The sequence below is a fragment of the Malania oleifera genome, chromosome 2, assembly GCF_029873635.1.
Source record: "Malania oleifera isolate guangnan ecotype guangnan chromosome 2, ASM2987363v1, whole genome shotgun sequence".
Lineage (NCBI taxonomy): Eukaryota > Viridiplantae > Streptophyta > Magnoliopsida > Santalales > Ximeniaceae > Malania > Malania oleifera.
Genome location: NC_080418.1, coordinates 33057221 through 33080768, shown reverse-complemented (window position 1 = coordinate 33080768; position 23548 = coordinate 33057221). Strand labels below are relative to the sequence as shown.

General features: G+C 37.5%; 1 protein-coding gene across 8 annotated transcripts in view; it reads right to left on the bottom strand.

Moving 5' to 3' along the window:
* LOC131148659 (lactoylglutathione lyase) overlaps positions 1-23548 on the bottom strand; it is a 50202-nt gene that overhangs the window by 11411 nt on the left and 15243 nt on the right. For all 8 annotated transcript variants that reach the window (XR_009135047.1, XR_009135049.1, XR_009135048.1 and 5 more), the window contains exons 4-7: positions 11462-11522; positions 11044-11123; positions 10868-10938; positions 10171-10260 (exon numbers count right to left, since the gene is read on the bottom strand). Coding sequence is in view for 2 of the 8 variants with exons in the window: in XM_058098523.1 (XP_057954506.1) it covers positions 10171-10260; positions 10868-10938; positions 11044-11123; positions 11462-11522 (302 nt within the window). In the remaining 6 variants the exon portion in view is untranslated. The remainder of the gene's footprint in view (positions 1-10170; positions 10261-10867; positions 10939-11043; positions 11124-11461; positions 11523-23548) is intronic.

Below are 23548 nucleotides of genomic sequence, written 5' to 3'. Positions count from 1 at the left end.
GAGAGAGGAGAGAAAAACATAATGTTAAATCAAAAATCACTCAAACAAATATACAACATGAGCATCTAATTATAATATACATATATAAACATACACATAGAAAATGAGAAAACAAAAGCCAAACTGTCAACCAAGCTTCTTGACACTAGTGTCAACATCCAAGCTACAATATGCTTCATCATTTTTTGTTTTAGTTTTAGACAATAAAAGAAGATATATTATAAGAAAAAAAGAATACAAGCAAGAGAGGAAAAGATTTCTTTGAAAAAAGAAAATTAAAAAGAAAAAGACAACCCAAACCACAACTGCCCACCCCCCAAACAAAATGCAACCTAAGAAAACCTAGTTTCAAACCCTTTCCATCATAGTTGATGGTGCACTGCAAATTAGCTAGTGCACCTTGCCCCTTCCTAGCCTTGATTTTACCACCACCCAAGCAAAACTTCTTTCCCACTGAATTGGCTAACCGTATAACCTTTTTATCCAATAAATGTTGAAAGCAATACACAAAGAAAGGAGAAAAACGAGTCTCATTTTGCTCAATCTTGTCTTCTCCCTCATCTACTTCAATATAAGCAATGTTCTAAAAGGTGCAATCAAGGTTTACCTCAAGATATGGCGTGCCTAAAATGCCCTTGGACTTGGTCTATACTGAAGTTTGTAAGGCAAAAGCATAATACATTAATGCCAAAGCATTTGCACAACACATGCAGTTTTTGTCAATTCTGCAACATTTTATTTCCTCCCCCATATTTTTTTTTACATTTGAGAGAATACAATTGAATAGGAAAACTTGCAATCCTATCTTTGGTAATGCAAATATCACAGCAAAAGAGGATGATTCTATATTTACATCCACAACTATATCTTTCCTAAGTTGATTTCCAAGAGCTCACGCCAACACTCCCCTTCAAGTTGATGCATGCAAGTCTCTGATGCACAACTTGTTGAGTGAGTTGTGAAACTCTTTGCTTGATACCGTCTTTGTGAGTATGACTGCTAGTTGGTCTTTGGGCTTCACAAACAGAAATCGAATTATTTTTGCTTCCAGGATTTCCTTGATAAAATGTCAACCCACTTCCACATGCGTACAGTCATGTTGGACTAGGTGGTGAGATATTGCAATAGCAGCTTTGTTGTCACAAAAGAGATCCATTTCTGAAGTAAAGGTGAAGTCTAGTTCAATAAGTAGTCTCTTGATCCAGAGCAGTTCACAAAGCCCTTTTGCCATTCCACAGAATTTTGCTTTGGCACTGGAAAGTGCTACCACCTTCTGCTTCTTGCTTCTCCACGTAAAAAGATTCCCACCAACAAACATAAAATAACATGAAGTAGATCTTCTGTCTGAGATATTTCCAACCCAGTCTGCATCTGCATAGCCATTAATTCTTAAATGACTATTCTTTGAAAACATAAGTCCCTTCCCATGCGAGGACTTCAAGTATCTTAGTATTCGGGTTACAGCATTGGTATGATCTTCACTAGGATTATGCATGAATTGGCTAACCACACTTACAACATATGCAATGTCTGGACGAGTATATGAGAGGTATATAAGTTTGCCAACTAACCTTTGGTACCTCCGTTTATCTGTTGGTACTTGATCTAAGTATTCCCCAAGTCTGTGGTTTTGAACAATTGGAGTATCCACTGGTTTGCACTCCAACATTCCTATCTCAGTTACTACATCCAACACATACTTTGGGAAAGAAATATTCCTTGTCTGGACCTGGCAACTTTAATCCCCAGAAAATACTTGAGTCCTCCCAAGTTCTTCATCTCAAATTTGGTGGTCAACTCCTTCTGTAGTCTGGAAACTTCTTCCTCATCATCTCCTGTGATAATCATTTCATCCACATAGACTATCAACACGGTTAGCTTGCCCAATTTGTGCTTTAGGAACAGTGTATGGTCCAAGTTGCTTTGCTTGAACCCGTATTTCCTCATTGCCAGACTAACCGCCCAAACCACGCTCGAAGCGATTGTTTCAATCCATATAGTGCTCGTTGCAATTTGCACACGACTTTGTTTTCAGTTGATGTTGTGTAGCCCAGAGGAAGGTCCATGTACACTTCTTCTTCAAGGTCACCGTGTAGAAAGGCATTTTTTACATCAAATTGATGTAATGGCAGTCAAGGTTAGCTACAAGAGATAACAATATCCTTACAGTGCTCAGTTTCGCAACTGGTGAAGTCTTTTGATAGTCTACCCCATATGTCTATGCATAGCCTTTTGCCACCAGTCTTGCTATGTAACTTTCGACCAATCCATCTGCCTTGTGTTTGACGAAAAATACTCATTTGCATCCTACTGCTTTCTTGGTCCATGTGTCATTCTTTAGTAGTGCCTCCATTTCTTCCTTTATTTCCTGAGTCCATTTTGGATCAGACGAGGCTTCCTGAATTCCAACTGCAGCTTGACTTGAGGAAAGTACATGCACAAATGCTTAGAGGGGTTCAGATAATCCCCTGGTAGACACATAGTTGGCAATTGGATACTGTGATCTTCCCTCTTCAATACCAAGAGAATATTTATTTGGTGGCTTGCCACGATTTTCCCTGAAGGCAATGTATATCCAGCGGGAGTATTCAAGTCACTTATATTTGAAGGCGTGTCGAGAGTGCTTACCTCAGGGATGTCCTCAGGAGATGGGTCTGCAGGTACTGAGGAAGGGGGGGAAAGCTTGGTTCAGTTTCCGAAGGCGTATCATTTCCTGAAGGCGTATTCTGTTTTGTAGGCCCATCCGGCCCTATGGGCTCAACCGGTCCTAGGCATGGTGCTTCATCTATGGGCTCAACCGACCCTGGGCTTGGTGCTTCTTCCGCCACTATTTCACTATTTGGCCAGTCAAAGAGTGTTAGACTTCAATAAGATAACATCCATAGTCACGCAAATGCGTCAAGTAGAGGGATCATAGCACCGATAGCCCTTCTGGTGCACGGCGTAGCCCAAGAAAAGGCAACGAAGAGCACATGGATCTAGTTTGGTTCGTTGATTTTTGTGAAGATGCACATAAGCCACACACCCAAATACTCGGGGAGGAAGCATTAGGGTTGTGGGTTGGGAGACATGGGACGCCAAAACCTGGAGCGGAGTCCTAAAATTTAAGACTTTGGAGGGTATTCTATTGAGTAAATATACAGAGGTGGACACCGCATCAAACCAGTATCAAGTCGGCACATGAGTTCCATGAAGTGAAGCTCGTGCAGTTTCGAGAATATGGCGGTTCTTCTGCTCAACTATGTCGTTTTGCTGAGGAGTCTGAGGACACAATGTCTCATGAACGAGTCCATGGTGTTTGGAATAGATGCGGAAGCACTAATTAACATATTCGCCACCATTATTAGAGCGGAGAACTCATAGCTTGGCTGAAAACTGAGTTTGGATCATTGCATGGAATGATTGAAACATGTGTAACACTTCATCTTTATGTTTCATCAAGCAAAGCCAGATAATATGGGTACATCGTCAACAAAAATAACAAACCAACAAACATCAGACCCAATAGAGATAGGAGAAGGACCCCACACATCAAAGTGAACTAAAGCAAATGGAATAGTGCTTTTATTCATACTTAGCGAATGGGAAGTATAGTGACCTTTGGCTAAAAAGCAGGTATTACATTTAAGGTCAGACGGCACCATATTAGAAATATTCATGTAGTAAATGTTTCAGATAACTAAATTTTTGATGCCCCAAATGTTGATGCCATAACCAGATTTGTCGTTCCCTCCCATCACTCTGTATGTGATGAGCATGGCCCACGCTGACGTCTTCCATGTAGTATAGGCCCCCCCTTTTAGTACCACGCCCAATTATCTCCTTGGTAAGAATATCCTGAAGAAGACAAAATGTAGGATAAATTAGGACCACACAATTTAAATCTGTAGTAATTTGACTAACAAACAGTAATTTATGCGAGAGCGATGTTACAAGTAACGTATTCGGCAATTGGAGGGAAGGAGGCAAATACACAAATCCGGCCCCTGTGATCGGAGAGACAACCCCATTAGCATTTGCAAAACTAGTGCATCACGGTGGAGATGTCGTAGCAAAATCGGTAGTTGCAAAAGTCATGTGGTCTGCAGCTCCGGAGTCGATGAGCCAAGCACCACGATCAACATCACAGGAGGAGATAACTAAACCAGAACAAAAGTTACCTATATCAAAGATGGGTCCCGCATTCTGGGAAAACTCGGCTTAGGGAATCAAGGAAAGGTGGGGTTCGGCTGACACTACAGCCACCTTGCCCATGTTCGCACCCACCGAGTCCTTTTTCTTTGCCTGCAACTCATACCACCAATCAAGATAGCCAATTTTTTTTAAACAATTCTCACTTGTGTGGCGCTAGTCGCCACAATGGGAGCATTTCATTCCATCAGGAACAGTCCATGACTTAGAGGCTGCAGTGGATTTTCCGATGGGCTAGCTAGAGACCGCAACAAAGGGTGAGGTGGCTGAACTCAGTTTCACCTCCTTGGTGGCCAAAATCGCGCCATAGGTATTGTTGGGGTTGCCAGCGCTCATGACTACGTACCGAAGAGCCTCCCTGCGAACATGAGCATAAGCTTACTCAATGGAAGGAAATGGGCGCATTTGAAGCACATGGCTACGGATGTTGTCGAGTCGATCATCAAGACCGTCAAGGAAGGTGTAAACGCGATCCTCTTGGAGTAGGTTGTTGTAGTGGTGGATGTCGGTGGCGCATTCCATCGGATTCGGATAGTGGAAATCGATTTCCCATCAAAGTCCTTGTAGTTCGGTGCAAAACTTCTCAAGAGAGCCTCCGGCTTGTCGCAGGCAAGCCACAAGTTGCTAGAGTTCGTAGACTTGAGAGTATCACTACCATCCAAATAAGTCATAGCAATGGCATCCCAGACTGATTTTGCAGTGGGAAATCGGATGAAATTGCCAATGAGTGTCGGATCCATAGAATTTATTAACCATCCCTTGACAAAGGCATTATCGGTACGCCATTTTCGAAAGGATGGGTCTAACTGCGGCGGTGGTGGACAGTCGCCATTGATATAGCCCAGTTTGTCTTTGTCAAAGATATGCATCTCGACAACCTGAGACCAAAGGGCGTAGTTGGAACCATCCAACTTGATGCCGACCAGAGTGGTCGAGTTTTCGGTGGTTGAAGTCGGGACTGGACTTTGGATAAAGCTTCGGTCATTTGGTTGGTAAGAGTGGTGAGGATGGAGTTGGTATGTGGTGAAGAGACACTGCCGGAGTTGATGATAACGTCGGTGTCAACCATAGCTTGAAGGCACGGATCAAACAAATAAAGTTAAGAGTTTTTCCGATGGAGGGAGCCAAGGATTGGATTCCTTGCTCTGATACCATGTCAATTCTACAACAATTTTATTTCCTCTCCCATATTTTTTTACATTGAGAGAATACAGTTAAATAGGAAAACTTGCAATCCTATCTTTGGTAATATAAATATCACAGCAAAGAGGATGCTTCTATATTTACATCTACAGCTATATCTTTCGTAAATTGATTTCTAATAGCAAAGAGGATGATTCTATATTTACATCTACAGCTATATCTTTCCTAAATTGATTTCTAACAGCTCACGCCAACAGTTTTTGCACTTTCTATGTTGAGGTTTACAGATTTTGAGTTTTAGAATTGTAAGTTTGATTTCAGCAGTAAATTAGGGCCAACAAAATTTAGTCAAATGCTTATATGAAATGATTAAGGAATGTTCTAATCTGAGTGAATCTCTGAACTCTTGAACCCAAATCTTTCCAAAAACAATTGATGGCGGCATCTTGGATCATAGACTCCATTTGAAAATTTGTAATGCTATGATTATCACTTAGCATGGTTTATTTGAGTGAACTTAAGACTATCCAACACAAATTGTATTTGGATTTTTTTTTCCCAAATTCTGGAAGTATTTGTTCCAAATTTTTTCTTATTTTTTCAATTTATATGTACATTGCTTATATATTTATTATATAAAAATAAATTCCCAAAAGGCTTATGCCTAAATACCGTGAGGCTTACACCTCATGTCATTAGAGAAAACTCTGAATATAAGTATAATCTTGATGCTTTGGTAGTATTTCTAGCGAGGGCTCTGCACTCGTGCAAGAAACAATGTAAATTCAGATCATCTGTTTTCATCAAGAATGTGATTAGAAGAGACCTTTACCAAATATTATGAATGTGTATGCATGCATGTGAATTCAATATTTGTATTGTCTATATGTTTTGGTACAATTTTTATTGGTATTCCAACAATCCTACACAAACAACAATTAACTTCTGCTTAAAAGTATTTGTATAAGAAATCTAGCTTATCTTCACCAAATCTTAGAGGCACAATATTAAATTCTGAAGATGCCTTATTCCCTAGAAAGCCGTCCTACCTCAATGACCAAGGGCCACTGATGCAGCCAAAATATAACAAAAGTCATTGCAGCTGTACCCTAGTTAATGAATTATACAAGGGAATCAAGGGATAGAGTCACTGCAAAAATGCAATATTGTCTCTTTCTATGAGGGGTGGGGGGTGAGTTTGGTTTGGGATATTATTTGACAGGGAGTAATCAATTAGGGTCAGAGTTCTCCATACCCCAGCGGAGGAGGTCAGTGTTAAGGATGTAGAAGCTCAAAAGCTATTGGATAATGAAGTCCACTGATACTGAAGGTAATGAAGTTTGTTTGGATGGGGCTAAAAGAAAAATGACGAAAGGTCAGCATGAATTGGCAAATTTACAGAGTTCTGTCAATTATGATGGGAAGGCCTTGAATAGGAGTTCTCTTATTTAGAGTATTTTAGGTTTAATGTTGATTTTCTTTTCTTTTCTTTTTGTTTTCTAGACATGAGGTATCTTACCCTCTCCTAAAATTCTATTTTTCTCCTTGTTCTTAGTAAATTTATTTTGTTATCAAATATACATAATAAATATACATATCATATTTACAAAATCCAACAATTTATCCATATCTAACACCACATCACAATCTATTTTCTGATTGGCTGACAACCTCATTGTTGGCTGTCAATCTCAATAAACTTACAGACATTTTAACTCACAAATCAGTTTAAAAGATATCTAAACTCAAAATGCCCAGACAGGAAACTTAAGGAGTAACCAAAATTGTGCCAAATCCCATCATGAATTACAAAGTTGTTCCTTGAAACTAAAGGACATGATACAATCCCTGGTACTGTCATCATCCACTTAAGACAAAGGTTATCAGCCATTATCTTAAGATAGTAGCAGGGAAGCCAAGTCCTAAAAAGGCATCAGCACTAATTAAACAGGTCATGAAACACATGGAAGTCCTCTTAGATTAAAGTTATTAACATTTAACCCATAAAAAGCAAAATAGAAACATTTTGAACTCCTAATCACTGAAACTTTTGACAGCTGCTAAAAATTTGCAAAATATGTGCCCTTTTTCCTTAATTCCATCTCTAGTATATGCAGCTAAAACATTGCACTGTCAAGTGAATCCACCCCAAATGTCATTGTTTACTTCCTTCATTGCCATGGTGGCAGTCTACATCATTTAGGCTGTCCATTTGGCATCTCCCTCCCTCCCTGTCTCATTCTTCTTCTTCCCATCTCCTCTTTCTGTTCTGTTTCTGATTTTCTAACAGTTTCCCTTTTATCCGCTCTTCTTTTTTCTTCTCTCTGTCTCTCCCTCAATTATCTCTCTGTTTCTGTTTCTGACCTACATCAATTTGGTAGCAGAGCAGCATTTGATTCAGTGCCACAATCTTCCTCTGTTATCATCTGTAAATGATCCATCACCGTTATAACGTCTACAGTACTACCATCATTGGTGAAGATCAGAACCAACTCTAATCACTTCTATTGCTGCCAACATTGTTTTAAGCCAGAGAATTCCAACAATTTACGCAAAGCAATCATGGAAAATTGAAAATTCGAAGCAATGTTCAATAACCTGCAAGTTTCCAGAAAATCAGTCATGCCCCTCATTTTTAACACCACATTCCTAGCTTCCTCATACAACACCTTCAGCACCATTGAACCGAACCCCCACCCACCCCCTGAAAGGCCTTCCCTAAAGTTTCGCCTTCATCCAATGAGGCATGGGGCCCCACAAGCCACCTGAAGCTTTTCTAGCCAACCCCCTTTAAATCCCACTTTTTCCAGAGTTGCAGTTCTTCTTCATGTCATGAGTACTAAGGTTATTGGATTGATCATTCAAACTATGAGCATTTGACTTGTCCAGATTTTGGGCTTCTCTTTTCAAGAGGTAAGGACCAGCATAGAGGGTTTCTAGATGCTATAATCCATCAGGATTACCTGTTTAAGGTAATGGACTATATTCCCCACACTTCTTTTAGAGATTTCTTAGCTTGAGAGCTGCATGCCCTGATGGGTCAGCTGGTCATTTGGGAAGGGATAAAAAGCCTTAGTAGAAGACAAGTTTCAAGGATGTCGCTAGGACAGTGTCCCCAGCATTATCCCTGTCAATAAGCCCAATCTAGAACACAAAATACTGATCTTTATACCCCTCTTCCATTGTCACACAGAAACTTGAGTATGGATTTTGTTCTTGGACTCCCTTAAACAGCCGGTACATGATCCATATTTATAACAGTTTATAGGCTTTCCAAGATGGCACATTTCATCTCATGTAATGAAACTTATAATGATAATTATGCGGCTAAATCATTCTTTAAGGAGGTAGCAAAATTGCAAGGTTTGCTGACTTCTATAGTGTCTATTAGGGATATCAGATTCGCTAGTTACTATTGGACATACTTTGGAAAATTTGTGTGACTCACATGCTGTTTTCATCTGCTTGCCAACCCCGAACTGACAGTCAGATTGTGAATTGTAGTCGAGGTGATCTACTCATATGTGTAGTAGGATAAAAACATGCGACCGGGACTTCGTGCTACCCGCTGTTGACTTTGCATATTATAATTATGTGAATAGGTGTATGGGTAAGAGTCCTTTGGAGTGAATTTGGTACAAACCCCATCTAGCCATTGATCTTTGCAGTCTTATAGGCCCTTAAATTGAGCACAATAAGAGGATCAACCGACCCTAAAATCCAGGACATCAAACGTGCATCTTTGACCTTCCACTTGGCCAACTCCTTAGGCTCCATAGGAGCTAGATCACTACCATCAAACTGGCCCCACAAATCTTTCCCCGTAACAAATAAACGAAACTGGAATTCCCAGGCAGAGTAATTTTTTTCAGCAAAACGCACCCCAAAGGAATCACGAGAAGACATGATGAAACCCCCAAAGGAATCACTAGAAAACATGATGAAACCCAACAAAAAATTGAATCTCAAAATATAAAACCTGATTCACGTGTCAACAGCCTTCGGTGGGACCTCCAGAAACTTGAATCGGCAAAGATATGCAGCAGAAATGCACCACAGATCAACACCACCAAAGATTTGTGACGAAACAGAACACCGACAGCCACCAAAGATTCTGAAGAAAACAGAATCAACCGCCCAATCCCAACCCAAAAGAAACTGCCGAATAGCAGGTTAACACCCACCGGAAACCCAACAAAAAACTACCAACAGTCAGAAACTGCCGACGACCCAGAAATTGCTGCTACCCACAGAAAAGAACTGAAAAAAAATTAGAACAACCCTAATTGAGATAAAGCTCTGATACCATGTCAATTGGATTTAATACCTCTCTTTGTGAGGGTTCTCGTATTATATAGTAAATAGAAACGTCAGTTACAAGGCTGAAAATCAGCAATTACAGCCATCTAGGAGACTGAATAAGGCAATTACAATCAGCCTATTAATTATAGAATATCAACTACAATCAGCCTACGAATCACAGAATATCTACAGAAATAATACAAGGCCATAATTAGAGAGACTAATTATGGCACCAGAGCTAACTGAAAACATATGCCGTGGAAAGGTTCCTAGGGGGACAGATAATATTGCAGAAAGTAATGCAAGCAGCTCACATTTTAAACCTTGAACATAATTGAATGGGTCAAAATGATCAGTGCATATGAAATCATTAATCCATGACTATTTACATTGATGATTATCAAGCAATGTACCATTATCGGAAACAAAATCACTGCCAGTTAATGCCACCTAATTTTAACTTGAAATGTTGATTTAGTTAATGTGGAAAAATATTATGCTTTATGAATGCCTCAATTTGAAGAATCAAGTTACCATCATCAGGTTTTTTAACAAACTCCACCCCTAGACGTTCAAATCTCTCACATGCCTTGTATGTGTCATCAACAGTGATGCCAATGTGTCCTGAAAACAAAATAAGGCAAGATAGTCACATACATGGGGGAATACCCAGTTTATGAAAATATGAAAATAATCCTTATAAAAAATACAGCTGATGCATCTATAGCACAAAAAGAACATCAAGTACCATAATTTGTACTAAAGGATTATGGAAGAAAACAAAACAAGTAGCATGGCATGCATACCATGCAAGTACTATCAAAAACTGAGCAGTCAATTACATATTATCACAATCTCAATGATAGGAACTGCATCTAACATACTCACTATCTGCTCTACCAAGATTTCAATTGCTGCAGAAGAATTTATAGCCTGCACTCTTTCAGACAGTGAATAAGGCATGTTGGAAAGTCTAGGTATAAGAATGGAGATTCGATAGTCATGACAAGATTAATTTACACACAATAAGGTTCCTTAAATCAGCACTATCCCATCATACATCAATGGTCCTCATCACCAGAGGCTTCTCTAGCAACCCCATGAGAAGACAAGAAATATAGTTAGCAGTTGCATTCTGCCATCAATGGGACTAATAAAGCAATAGAATGATGGAGATACAGATAATCACAACCAAATGACAAGTCTACCTTTACATTTGATATTTACGTACCAAAGCCACGAGGTTCTGAGTTCCCATTATGGTATCCCTTGAATTCAGGATCACTTTCAGTACCCCAGTTACTGATAATATTTACATTACGTCATACGTTATCGGGAAACATGAGAGCAGAACAGAACAAATAGCAATGCAAGAAATTGTAATAATAATAATAATAATAATCTTACTGTGTAAGCTCAATCGTAGCTTTCTGACCAAAAGTCCAAGTTGTTCGCTCAACTGAACTACTAGGAGCTGATTTTGGATCCTACACCAGGTAAGACTAATTATATAGTGTATATATATATATATATATATATATATATATATATATATTTGTATTCAGCTTCAAACGCTGGGAACAACATGGTGAGAAGATCCATGGAATCTCATGCTTTAACTGAATGAACAGATTGAATGAATACACAGGAAATATATTTATAAGAAAAGCTCAAAATAAAATGATTTGATTGAATATAGACTGAAAAAATTTTAGAGCCCAATATTGTGTGGCGACGTAGCAAATCCCAAATAAGGGAATATGCTACTTTGAAGAACCAATAAGGTATAAACGTCACAAGATTCAAATTTTTTTATATGCTGTACCTCGTAACCCATAAAGTACAAGCTAAACTTCATCATTGGAAAATCCAACCTCTTGAGTAACCTGAAATGTTCAAGTTAAAGGGAAAAAAATAACACACCATCAAATTTAGATTCCTTTCTAGTTTATACCAATAACCAAAATTAATTGCATTATTTACAAGATCTCTAGATTGAATCTGACTTGCCAAATATGACAACTTTAACAAGACATAGAAACAGAGTATCCTGATTCCAGATCACATACAAGTGTGTACAAAAACCAAAACAGGGATACAATGTGTACTAAGACAAAAATAGAACACAAAAAATTTAACATCACCAAAAATAAATAAATAAAAGGAAAACCATAGAAAGACAAGATTGGAAAAATATAATATGACCACCCCCTCCAAAGGAAAAAATTGATCCCTTCCAAACACCAAGAAGCTAAGAGATGTCAGTGACAATTGAATCCAAAAACACCTTAGCATCCCCACAACCCGCATTCTTCAGAAAGAAACAAAATTAACAAAATTAAAAGAATTTATAGAAAGATAACTCCCCATCGCTGCAAATTTTGTGCATGCAATTGAAGGACAAGAAAATGTGGTGCAAATTCAAATTCTATTGATATGAAGCATGTGGATACAATTTTCTGGGTACTTTTGTTCAAAAGAATAATAATTGTTGACCCCTTTCCTTTTAAATGATTTTTATGAGTGACAAAACTTCTTTACTTTTATAAAAAATACTAAGTCTTTAAGAAATTACTGTGTTCTTGTTATTATAGGCAATATTATGGGTTTGTTTTATTATCTAAGAAAGCTTCATGAGTTGATGATCATTATTTTTCCACGCAAGCTCCCCGCGCACCCCATGTAAATTTTCCATGCCATGCACTTGTTTTTCATCCACCTTATCTGCTGTTACATTGTGGAGAAATTGGAGACGCTCCAAACATTCACATGTGGAAGCCAATGTTCACGTTTTGAGCAGCTCACATACATATGACCATACTTTGTGTTGTGTGCAAATGCCTTGATGGGATGATCCATGTAAGAGGTGACGACTTTAGCTGTTGTGGTTCACACTAATCTCTCTTTTGTTAAGGGAATCTCTTTCCGTTATCCCCCCTTGCTGTTTTGTAGATCATCTGGAGGGAAAGGAACAGAAGCTTTTGAGGGAACAATTTCCACTCTGCAGGTTGTCAAAGATCGTCGGTTAGCTAAGATTTCTAACTGGCACAACAAGATGATTAGGAGGGACATCTACATAATCGTTGATTTTCTTGACACCTTATGGCAATGGTTGTATTGCATTCATTTTCTTCATTGTACTTGCATGGCATCCTCTTGATGCCTTTTTCCTTCATTACTAAACTGTGCCTCTGCTGATCAAAAAAATATTATCAGCTACCATTTATATTGTGAGAAAGGGTCAAGAATCCAAGACAAGAAGAATGTGTTCTAAATGGCAAATGAAAAATAGAAGGAAAAAAAAAAGTGAAGAAACAGTTTGATGCGAGGTTCCTTGAAGTATCATATTATCCAAAATGGCTAGCGAATATTCTCCCAGTCCCTAATGGGTAACAAATATTGTCCCAGTTCTTAATAAAGATGGCAAAGTCAAATTATATGTAGATTACAAGAATTTAAACAAAGCTAGTCGTAAAAAGATGACTTTCCTTTACCCCACATTAACATGGTGGATAATAGCGCAAGACATAAGATGTTTCCATTCATGGATGGATTTTCTGAATACAATCAGATCAAAATAACAGAAGAAGATAAAGCAAACGCTCCTTTTATCTCTCAATTGGGCACTTTCTATTACAAATATTCTCCCAGTTCCTAATGGGTGACAAATATTGTCCCAATTCTTAATAAAGATGGCAAAGTCAAAATATATGTAGATTACAAGAATTTAAACAAAGCTAGTCCTAAAAAGATGACTTTCCTTTACCCCACATTAACATGGTGGATAATAGCGCAAGACATAAAGATGTTTCCATTCATGGATGGATTTTCTGAATACAATCAAATCAAAATAACAGAAGAAGATAGATAAAGCAAACACTCCTTTTATCTCTCAATTGGGCACTTTCTATTACAAGTTTATATCATTAGGGTTGAAGAATGTCGATGCTACCTATTAGAGAGCGATGGTGACACTTTTCCATGACATGATGCATAAAGAGATAAAGGTTTATGTTGGTGATATGATTGCCAAATCAAAGGAAGGAAAGAAAAGTATTAGAGAAAAGATCAAGGCAGAGACAGATTTGCTAATTCTTGGGATGGTTTTCTTATTATTTGTGATGATGATGATGATGATGAAATTAATCTTACTTACCACAAGACTGTAGTGCTATAGATAGTGATGCCTCCATTCATGCTACTTCAAGAGGGCATTTCTTCTCATTATATACACTTAGTGATTTCCATGCCATGAAGATGAGAATGATGGTTTATCTATAGTTGTCAACCTAGAAGACGTGTATTTACAAACTAGAAATGGTATATTTCTTAGATATGTGAGGCACATCACAAATATAAGACTAAATTTGTTAATTTAATTCTACTGAAAAGCTTGATGATGAGGAACATTGCAACAACTGATGAGCAGTGGAAGCTCACAAAAGGATCTATCGCTGTCTCATCAAGGAAATAAGTGTTCTACACTTTACTTGATGAAGGCAAAGCTCTAAAAGGGCATGGTTAATGTAGTGGAAAATGATTCAGCTTCAGAGTGTTGGCACACAAGGCTTAGACATGAATTAGAAAGGACATGATTTTTTAGCCAAGGAAAAGCTTTTTCTAGAAATGAAAGGTAGGTCTCTAAAGCCCTGTGGAAACTATTTGGGAAGTAATAGTAACCTTTAAAAGTGCTCCTCTATCTAGAAAGTCTAATGTTTAGACTTGGTGCATTGTGAAGCATTTGGTCCTCTGAAAAATACGATACTTGGTGCTACATTGTACTTTGTTACTTTCATTGATAATCATTCAAGGAAATTATGAATTTGCACCTTGAAAACAAAAGACCAAAGTGTTGGATATGTCTAAGCTAGTGTTGAAACAGAGAGGCATGTTGAAAGCCAAAGTGCATCCAATCAAACAAAGGTAGTGAATACTATGGAGCATTTGATGTGTATTATAGAGCTCAAGACATTTGGCATCTGACAACTCCTTCAAAAACTTTTAAGTTGAATGGTTTAGCATAAAGGATGAAAAGGTAGAGAATGTAAAGCTTTTGGGGTTATAGTGGATGGTTGTTTCTCACAATTCCATCTCTACTACAGAACCGGACATGAGAGCTTCTTCTCACCTAGGTCCTCACGAATGAAAGAATTTTCAAATCAAAAAATGGGGCTCATACATGTTTTGTCGTATCCCTTATGAATACTCCACCAGTATAAAAAAATTTTAGTGGTAGTTGAGTATACAGTTCTCCAATGGATTGACCTGCAATAATACCTACAACTTCCAATTTCACCATAGCATCTTTCTCAAAGTCATATAGATTCCATTTCCTCTTAGCTACTTGGCCCATAGTAGGTATTTGGTTCACTGCTTTAGGTATCAACACTATGGTTGTACATTCTCTACTTTTTCATCTTTTATGCTAAACCATTCAACTAAGTTGTTAATGAAGGAGTTGTCAAACGCCAAATTTCTTGAGCTTTATAAATCTCATCAAATGGGCCATAGTATTCACCATCATTATCTAGCTGCATGCACTTTGGTTTTCAGCGTGCCTCTCTGTTTCAACACTAGTTTAAACATATTCAACACTTTGATCTTTAGTTTTCAAGGTGCAAATTCATACTTTCCTTGAATGGTCATCAATGAAAGTAACAAAGTACAAAGAAGCACCAAGTATTCTAGTTTTCAAAGGATCACATATATCAGAATGCACCAAGTCTAGAAAATTACACTTTCTAGATAGAGGAGCACTTTTAAAGGTTTCTACTGCTTCCCAGCTAAATACTTTTCACAAGGCTTTAGAGGAAGGAATTTTTTCTTGACTACAAAGTCAAGACTTTCCTACTCATGTATAAGCCTCGTGTGCCACCACTCTGAAGTTGACTCATTTCCCACTACATTGAACATACCCTTTTAGAGCTTTTCCTACATCAAGTGAAGTATAGAACACTTCTTTCTTCATAATACAACCATAGATCCTTTTGTGAGCTTCCACCACTCATCAATTGTTGCAATATTCCTCATTAACAAGCTTTCCAATAGAGAATAAATTTAGAATGTTAGTCTTATATTTGGAATATGCACACCAATCCATTTGTTAAATCTCTACCCGTGCATTTCCTTCATATGGCAGAAAGAGTTTTTGAGTGAGAAAGATGTTTACTACAATCACTTGAAAGTGGTTCGTTGAAGATTTTGTGCATATTCTTAGGAATAAGAGATCAAAACTTGATTCAAAAACAAAGCAATGTATCTTTCTAGAGATGTACATGACAACTTTAGGTCCACTTCAGAACAAAGTGGTTGGAAGGAAAGATGTTGTCTTAAAGACTACACCATTGAACACAAAAAAATTTGTTGACAACACAAAGATTCATACTAATGACAAAGTTTATTTGGATCCAATACCCCCTCTAATGAGTTCAAATCAAGTTGGAGATGATGTACGTGATAACCTAATTATGTAGATTCACCTATAGCTAGTGATGAGGTAACTAAGCTAGATGAGTTGCCAATTACAAAACTTGAAGCACCACTATTTTCATCTAATATACTATTGATGAGTTCATCAAGGAACTGCCAACCCTCAAGAAGGTATTCCCTACATGAACGTGTATTGCTACAAGCGCGAATCAAAATGCTATTAAAAGACCATAGCACATGAGCATAGAGATGAGTAGTTGAAGACTATGCAAAAGAGTTAAAATCTCTACGTGAAGCTCATACATTTAAGTTGGTAAAGTTGCCTAATGGTAAAAGAGCTCTATAGAACAAATGGGCATACAGATTAAATATTGGAGAGCGTTGTTAACAATCAAAAGACATGAAAAGGTTAGTTGTACTTTCACGGTATTTTTCCCTTCAATCGTGAAAAAGCCGTCTATCATAGTGGTTCTAAGTTTGACAGCTAGTATGGATTTGAACATATAGCAAATGGCGGCTACATCAATCCATTTTCACCACTTTTTTCTCCATCATGACTCAAAAGTTGAAATGTGCATCGAGCAGCAATAGGTTTTCACATTGAAGGAAAATATGGTTTCCAAGTTATAGTAGAGTCTGTTTGGGTTGAAGCAAGCACCAGGACAATGGCATATAAATGTTGAATCATGGGACAACATAGTTACAATAAGTCTACTATTGAAGCTTTGCTTTCCTTAAAAGATCCTCTCACAGTGATCTTGTTTTTATTGCTTTATGCAATGACATGCTAATTGTTGGGTATGATGCGTAGAAAGATATGAGAAAATCTTTTGTTCTACAAACTTGAAAATCATTGGCTTGACAAATCACCCGTGCAGGAAAGCCGAGAAGTTTTGATCTTATCATAGGAGAAATACACTGGGAAAGTTCTTGCAAGATCTTTTTTTTTAATAGCAAAACAATATTACATTAATAGGAAGAGAATGTACACAAGGGAGAATGAGACATCTCCCAAAAAAGGCCTGGAAAATCCAGGAAAAAACAACTAAAAAAAGCCAAAATATAAAAGATCAACATGCCAAAAAGTTCCTCCGATCTCTATGTAACTCGTGAGAACTAACTCCTCTAAAAAAGCCCAAACCGCAGCACCACAATTAGGCCAAATACTAAATTTTATCCCAAACCAGCACCCAATTTAATTTCTTTCCATTAAATACCCTTGCATTATGCTCCAATCATAACCCTCATAAAACTGCAAGTATTCCGCACTTCCATAGGACTGCCTTATCCTTTCTCCTACCAAAGCCTGTAAAAGAAATAGCTAGCAATTCACCAACTGAAGAAGGGCAAACCCAGCTCCCTCCAAAAATACCAAAAAGCATATTCCAAATCCTCCAAGAAAATTCACAGTGCAAAAGAAGATGAGAAGTCATCTTAGAATTTTTGTAACAGAGCATGCATACATCAGGCGAGAGAACCTTCATAGGTCTACTAATTTGCAGCAAGTTATTAGTATTAATTATATTGAGCACAACCAACCAAGTGAAAGCCTTAATTTTTGGGGGGAGCATTAGCCTTCCAAATGAAACAAGAGAGTGGGATAGAAGAATTGGAGTGAGTCAAGAATTCAAAAACAGATTTACAAGAAAACACTCCCGACTGATCCAAAGACCAAGACCAAACATCCCTCCCCAAAGGAAAGATTACTCCCATCCAATAGAGATAACAAAGAAGACAGCTCCACCAACTCCCTATCATTAAGAGGTCTCTTAAAATGGAGATTTCAGGAAACCAATGGACTACTCAAACCCCCAACAAAGAAAGATATTGCTCTATTTTGCTCCGAGCTCAATCAAAAAAGATGAGGGAATGAAGTAGACAAGGATGCATTACCCAGCCAAGGGTCTTTCTAAAAATAGATCCGAGAGCCCTTCCTCTCCTCAAGTTTAGAGTGAGGGATGAAAAAAGGATAAATCTGAGAAATAGACCACCACGGACTACCCAAAGAACATCTTAAACTAACATTGGCATCACGCCCGTTCTCATCCAACTTGAACTTACATCTTATTATTCTAAGCCAAAGGGACGATTCTTCTAGCAGGAAGTGCCACAGTCATTTAGTTAAAGAGTCAAGTTTTTCGACACCAACTTCCCTATACCCAACCCTCCCTCCTTTTTTGACCTACAAACCTCACCCCAGCCAACTAAGTGGTCACTATGATCCCCCCCAATAGACAAAAAAAGTCTCTCATGATTCTCTCAAGCTTGCTAGCGATCCCCATCGGAATCCTAAACACAAACAAAAAATATAACAAAATGCTAGAAAGACAAGTCTGAATCAAGGGTATTCTACACCTTAAAGAGTGAACAGGCCCTTCCAACCAGCTAACCTCTTAGTCACCCTTTCCGCTACCAGATTCCAAAAATCTGCTGCACTAGGATTACCATCCAAGGGAACCCCTCTGTAAATTATAGGCCAATTCAAAATGTCAGACCCCACTTTGGTGGTCCTTTTCCTCACTCATTCCATGGGCACATTCAAAGATGCTATTCCACTCTTCCCCATATTAATTTTAAGGCCCTACACAATTTGAAGAATACCCAAGATTCTCCTAAAGGAAGGGCTATGATTGTCAAGGAAGAAAATGGTATCATCAGCAAACTGAAGATGAGAAATCACCACCCCCTCTCTCTTCCTACTTCTAGATCTTTAACCAAACCCCTTTCTACAGCCCTATTCACCATCCTGCTTAACACATCAGCTGCAAAAAATAAATAAAAAAGGGGATAAAGGGTCACCTTATCCAATGCCCCTAGAAGCTCTAAAGCAAGATTCTGGCTCACCATTAACAATCACTAAGAAACACATATTAGATAAACAGCCCCTAACCCACCAACACCAACGGTCACCAAAGCCCTTTCTCTCAAGGATTTTATCCAAGAAGCTCCAACTCACTCTATCATAGGCTTTCTCGTAATCTAATTTAAAGACAAAAACACTTTTTATTCCTATGAACATCCTCCACCACCTCACTAGCCACAAGTGTAGCATCCACTATTTGCCTCCCCCCAAAACGCACTCTAGGCAGTAGAAATGGTATCAACAAGCACCTCAATCATCCTATTATCTAAGACTTCATTAAAATTTTATATACACTAGAAACAAGGCTTAATAGGTCTAAAACCCTCAACCTTAAAGATCTAGGCTTCTTAGGCACCAAGGCAATAAAAGAGGAGTCGATGTTTTTGCTCAAAATCCCATTACCAAAGAATTCCGTAAAAACTTTCAGCAAATCACCCTTAAAAACCTCCTCGCAATCTCGGAAAAAAAGCTATGCTAAAACCATCCGGGCCTGGGGCCTTATCCCTATCCATACCAAAAACTACCCCCTTCACTTCCTCCTCTTCAAAGGGTCCCTCTAACCAACTCTTCTGATCAACAGCAATAGGATTCCAATCCAACCCCTCTAACATTGGTCTATAATATTCCTCCTCCGAATACAAGTTCCTCCACATGCATCCTGCTACCTTACAATGAATGAATAAATGTCAAATAGTCTCATTAGACTCATTGCACAGCATACACATGTCTGGACTAACAGCTTTGTGAAGCCTCCTTTTTTGTAGCATATCATTTTGTGTGGACCTTGTGAAGAATTAAAGTCCAAATGAAGGCGTAGATTTTAAAAGAAATCTTTGCTTTCCAAGCAGCTTTGTGTAAGAGGAAAGCACTAGGATATATGGATTTTAAGAAATTTGGAAAAGAAAGACTTTGAAGAGAAAGAAGTGTCCTCAATCCAAAGCCTTGTATCCCCTATGAATTTGGCACGAAAGAATCCAGCACACCTAATAGCAGAGTTAACTCACCAACGTCTCTTTCATTGAGACTTCTAAAGAAATAAAAATTCCAAGAAAGAGAACCCCATCAAAAGAATAAAATCCTGAAATCGGTGCATTGTAAACAGTGGAAACTCTAAACAGATGCAGCATCAACAGCTCCTATGTGGACTCACCAACCCAAATGTCCACCAAGAATTGAATTTGATCCCCATAACTACTCTAAATTGAGTGAGAGGAAAGGAAAGAAAAGACTAGCAACCTAGGAAACAAACTTCCAAGGACTCACATGAGTGGCATTGCCACTCCCTTTGGAATCCCATCTATTCTTTTGTATTCCATATTTACTCGGTATTACCTTGTGCCATAGGGAATTGGATTCTAAAGAAAACTGCCATAACCATTTCCCTATTAAGGATATGTCCTTAGAAACCACATTACCAAGCCCCAAAAACCCTCTGATCTAGGCCTCTTAACAACATCCCAACTAACTAAATGATCCCTCTAATTTTCACCAATACCCAACCATAGGAAATCTCTCATAATCTTCCTCGACTTCCCAGCCACCTGTGTAAGTGTTCCATAAGATTAAACAATTGGAAGTTTGATATATGTTGCAGAAGACCACAAATAGATTGTTTGTTGGTTTTGTTAGAAAACTTCTCTCTAACCTTGGTAGGGAGTGGATGCTATGAAATCGATTCCAAGTTATCTCCAAGATTCCAAGGTCCTATATGTTATGTGTTTGCTTTGGGAATCAAAAACCATGCAGACATGGACTGGCTAGAGATATTGTTACTAGAAAGTCTATCTTGGGTTACTTGTTTACTTTCACAGGGGTAGTTGTAGCTTGGAATAGAAGTTAAAAAAATGTATTGTGCTTTCTACAACCGAAGCAAAGTTTATTACAACTAGCGAAGTTTGCAAGGATGTTTTGTGGATGAAAAGTTTTTAATAGGATCTTGAGTTCAAGAAAGAGAGTTATGTGTTGCATTGTGACATTAAGACTGCAATTCATCTAAGAACTTTTAATTCTAGACTAAAACACATTTACATGAAACACCATAGAATTATGGGTGCATTTGATTCTGGTTTGTTTGAAATTGAAAGGATCCATACTAACGACAATGGTTCAGACATCATGATGAAATCCTTCTTTAAGGAAGAAACATGAAACTTGTTGTGAGATTGTTAGAACGATGAACTCCAACATAATCAAGAGGGTGGAATTTATTGAGTATCCCTCCTAAGCGGATGATGGCCCATATTTTTGGAGTGGTCCACTTGGAGGTCTTGGTCCATGCCCAAGTGATAGATGATATTTATTTAAGTGGCAGCCTGCTTGGTTGGATGGCCATGCAATTGAATTTGATATTTTGGTATGGCTTTAATTTTCTTTAAAAATGGAGGTAAGGCTTGCCGACATCCACCTCTCCCAGACCCCACTCAAAGTGGGAGCCTTGTGCACTGGGTACGGCCTTTTTCTTCTTTTTTTTATAATTTTCTTTAAGAGATGAATGGTCATCTTTCAAGAAGTCAGATCAATTCTTAGGGAAGCAAAGGCTAGCTTGAAGCTTTATGGTATGCTTGGTATCGTCGCTATTTTCTGGTTTTTCGGTTTTCGTTTCTATATAGTGAAGAAACAAATTATGAAAACTCGCTTCTTTGCATTGCCATACTTTTGCTTCTTTTGTTCTTTTTCAACTATTTGCAAAAAAACTGAAAAACCCGATTTTATGGTTTTCAGTTGTTTCAACAATCTATTGTTAGAATATTTTAACATCCAAAATTAACTTCTTTTTTATTTGATCATCTATACATACTTTTTAATTAAAATTAAACTAAAAGATCATATAAATTTAAAATACAAGTAAAATAAAATGCCAATAAAATTTCAAAAAAAAAATTTTAAATAATACTAGCCATTTTAAATTTCAATTGTCATGTACAATGAAATTATTCTTGTACGGTGAATATTGAAATATAATAATCAAATAAAATAAATATAATATTTTTTTTATTATAGTATTTTTTAATTTTTATTATCATGTTCTTTTATTATTTTAATAACTCTGCTTGTGATGCACTTAATATCCTAATTTTTTCACACACAGTCGATCTCAGGGCCGGGTAAAGGAGGGAGATTGCGTTAGGTAGCTGACAACCAGCATAAAATTTGTCAAAACTATGATATGAATCCTTACCGAATATTTGCTAGAGCATCCCTTATGAGAGACGTGTTGCACTTGTATCACCCGAGTGTAGCAAAAAGTGGGCAAGGGTGGGCTAGGTCGTCTCCCCAAAGCAATGCACTGTGTCAACGTCCGAGTATGGTGTCAAATATGCGAGGATTCCTGCATCATTCTAGACGTGGGCAAGTAAAGAAGCTAGTTCAGAAAACTAGGATTAGATTGGCAACTTGGAATATAGGGACACTTACGGCTAAAAGTATAGAAATTGTAGACACAATGATTAGAAGAAAAATTAATATAATTTGCCTTCAAGAAACTAAGCGAGTGGGGGAGAAAGTAAAAGAAATTGATAAATTAGAATTTAAACTTTGGCACACTAGAAAAGAAAAACATAAGAATGGAGTAGGAATTATTGTAGACAAAAACTTAAAAGATAGAATTGTTGATGTAAAAAAAATAGGGATATAATTATAAAAATCAAGACGGTATTAGGCCAAGAAATAATAAATATCATTAGTGCTTATTCTCCTCAAGTAAGCTTAGCAAAAAATCTTAAAAGACAATTTTGGGAAGATATGGATTGTATTACACAAGGCATACCAAGGACTGAGAAAATATTCATAGGAAGAGATTTGAATGAAGAGATAATAAAGGTTATGAGAGGATACATAAAGGATATGGATATGGAGACAAAAATGAGTCTGAGGAGATGATCTTAGACTTCGCTATGTCATATGATTTTATTACAATGAATACTTGCTTTAAGAACAGAGAAGAACACTTAATAACCTTTAAAAGTGGACAAAATAGAAGTCAAATAGATTTTTTTTTTTAACTAGGAGGGTAGATCCTTTATCATACAAAGATTGTAAGTTATTCCGGGGTGAAAGTCTAACCACATAACATAGAGTCTTAGTGTTAGATATATGTATTAAAAAATGGAAGAAAAAAGAAAAAATAAACCAGTATAAGAGAACTAGGTGGTGGAACCTAAAGAGAGAAAATATAATAAAATTTAAAGATAAAATGATCAAATATGGAGATTAGATTATAGAGGATGGGATAGATACAAATACTCTTTGGAGTAGATTAGCTAGCTCTATTAAAAAGATAGCAAAAGAGATTTTATGTGAATCAAGGGGAAGATTCTTGAATAGCAAACACAGTTGGTGGTGGGATAAAGATGTCCAAAAAGTCATAAAGACAAAAAAAAAAATTGGTATAAAACGTGGAAAAAATGTAGAAACATGGGTCACTTTGAAAAGTATAAAGAGGCGAGAAAAGATGCAAAAAAGTATGCTAGTGAAACTAAACACGTATCATTCAATAGTTTGTATGATAGATTAGATATAAAAGAAGGGGAAAGAAATATATTTAAACTTGTTAAAGCTAAAGAAAGGGAGAGTATGGACTTAGGAAATGTAAAATGTATAATAAGTGAGGATGATATTGTC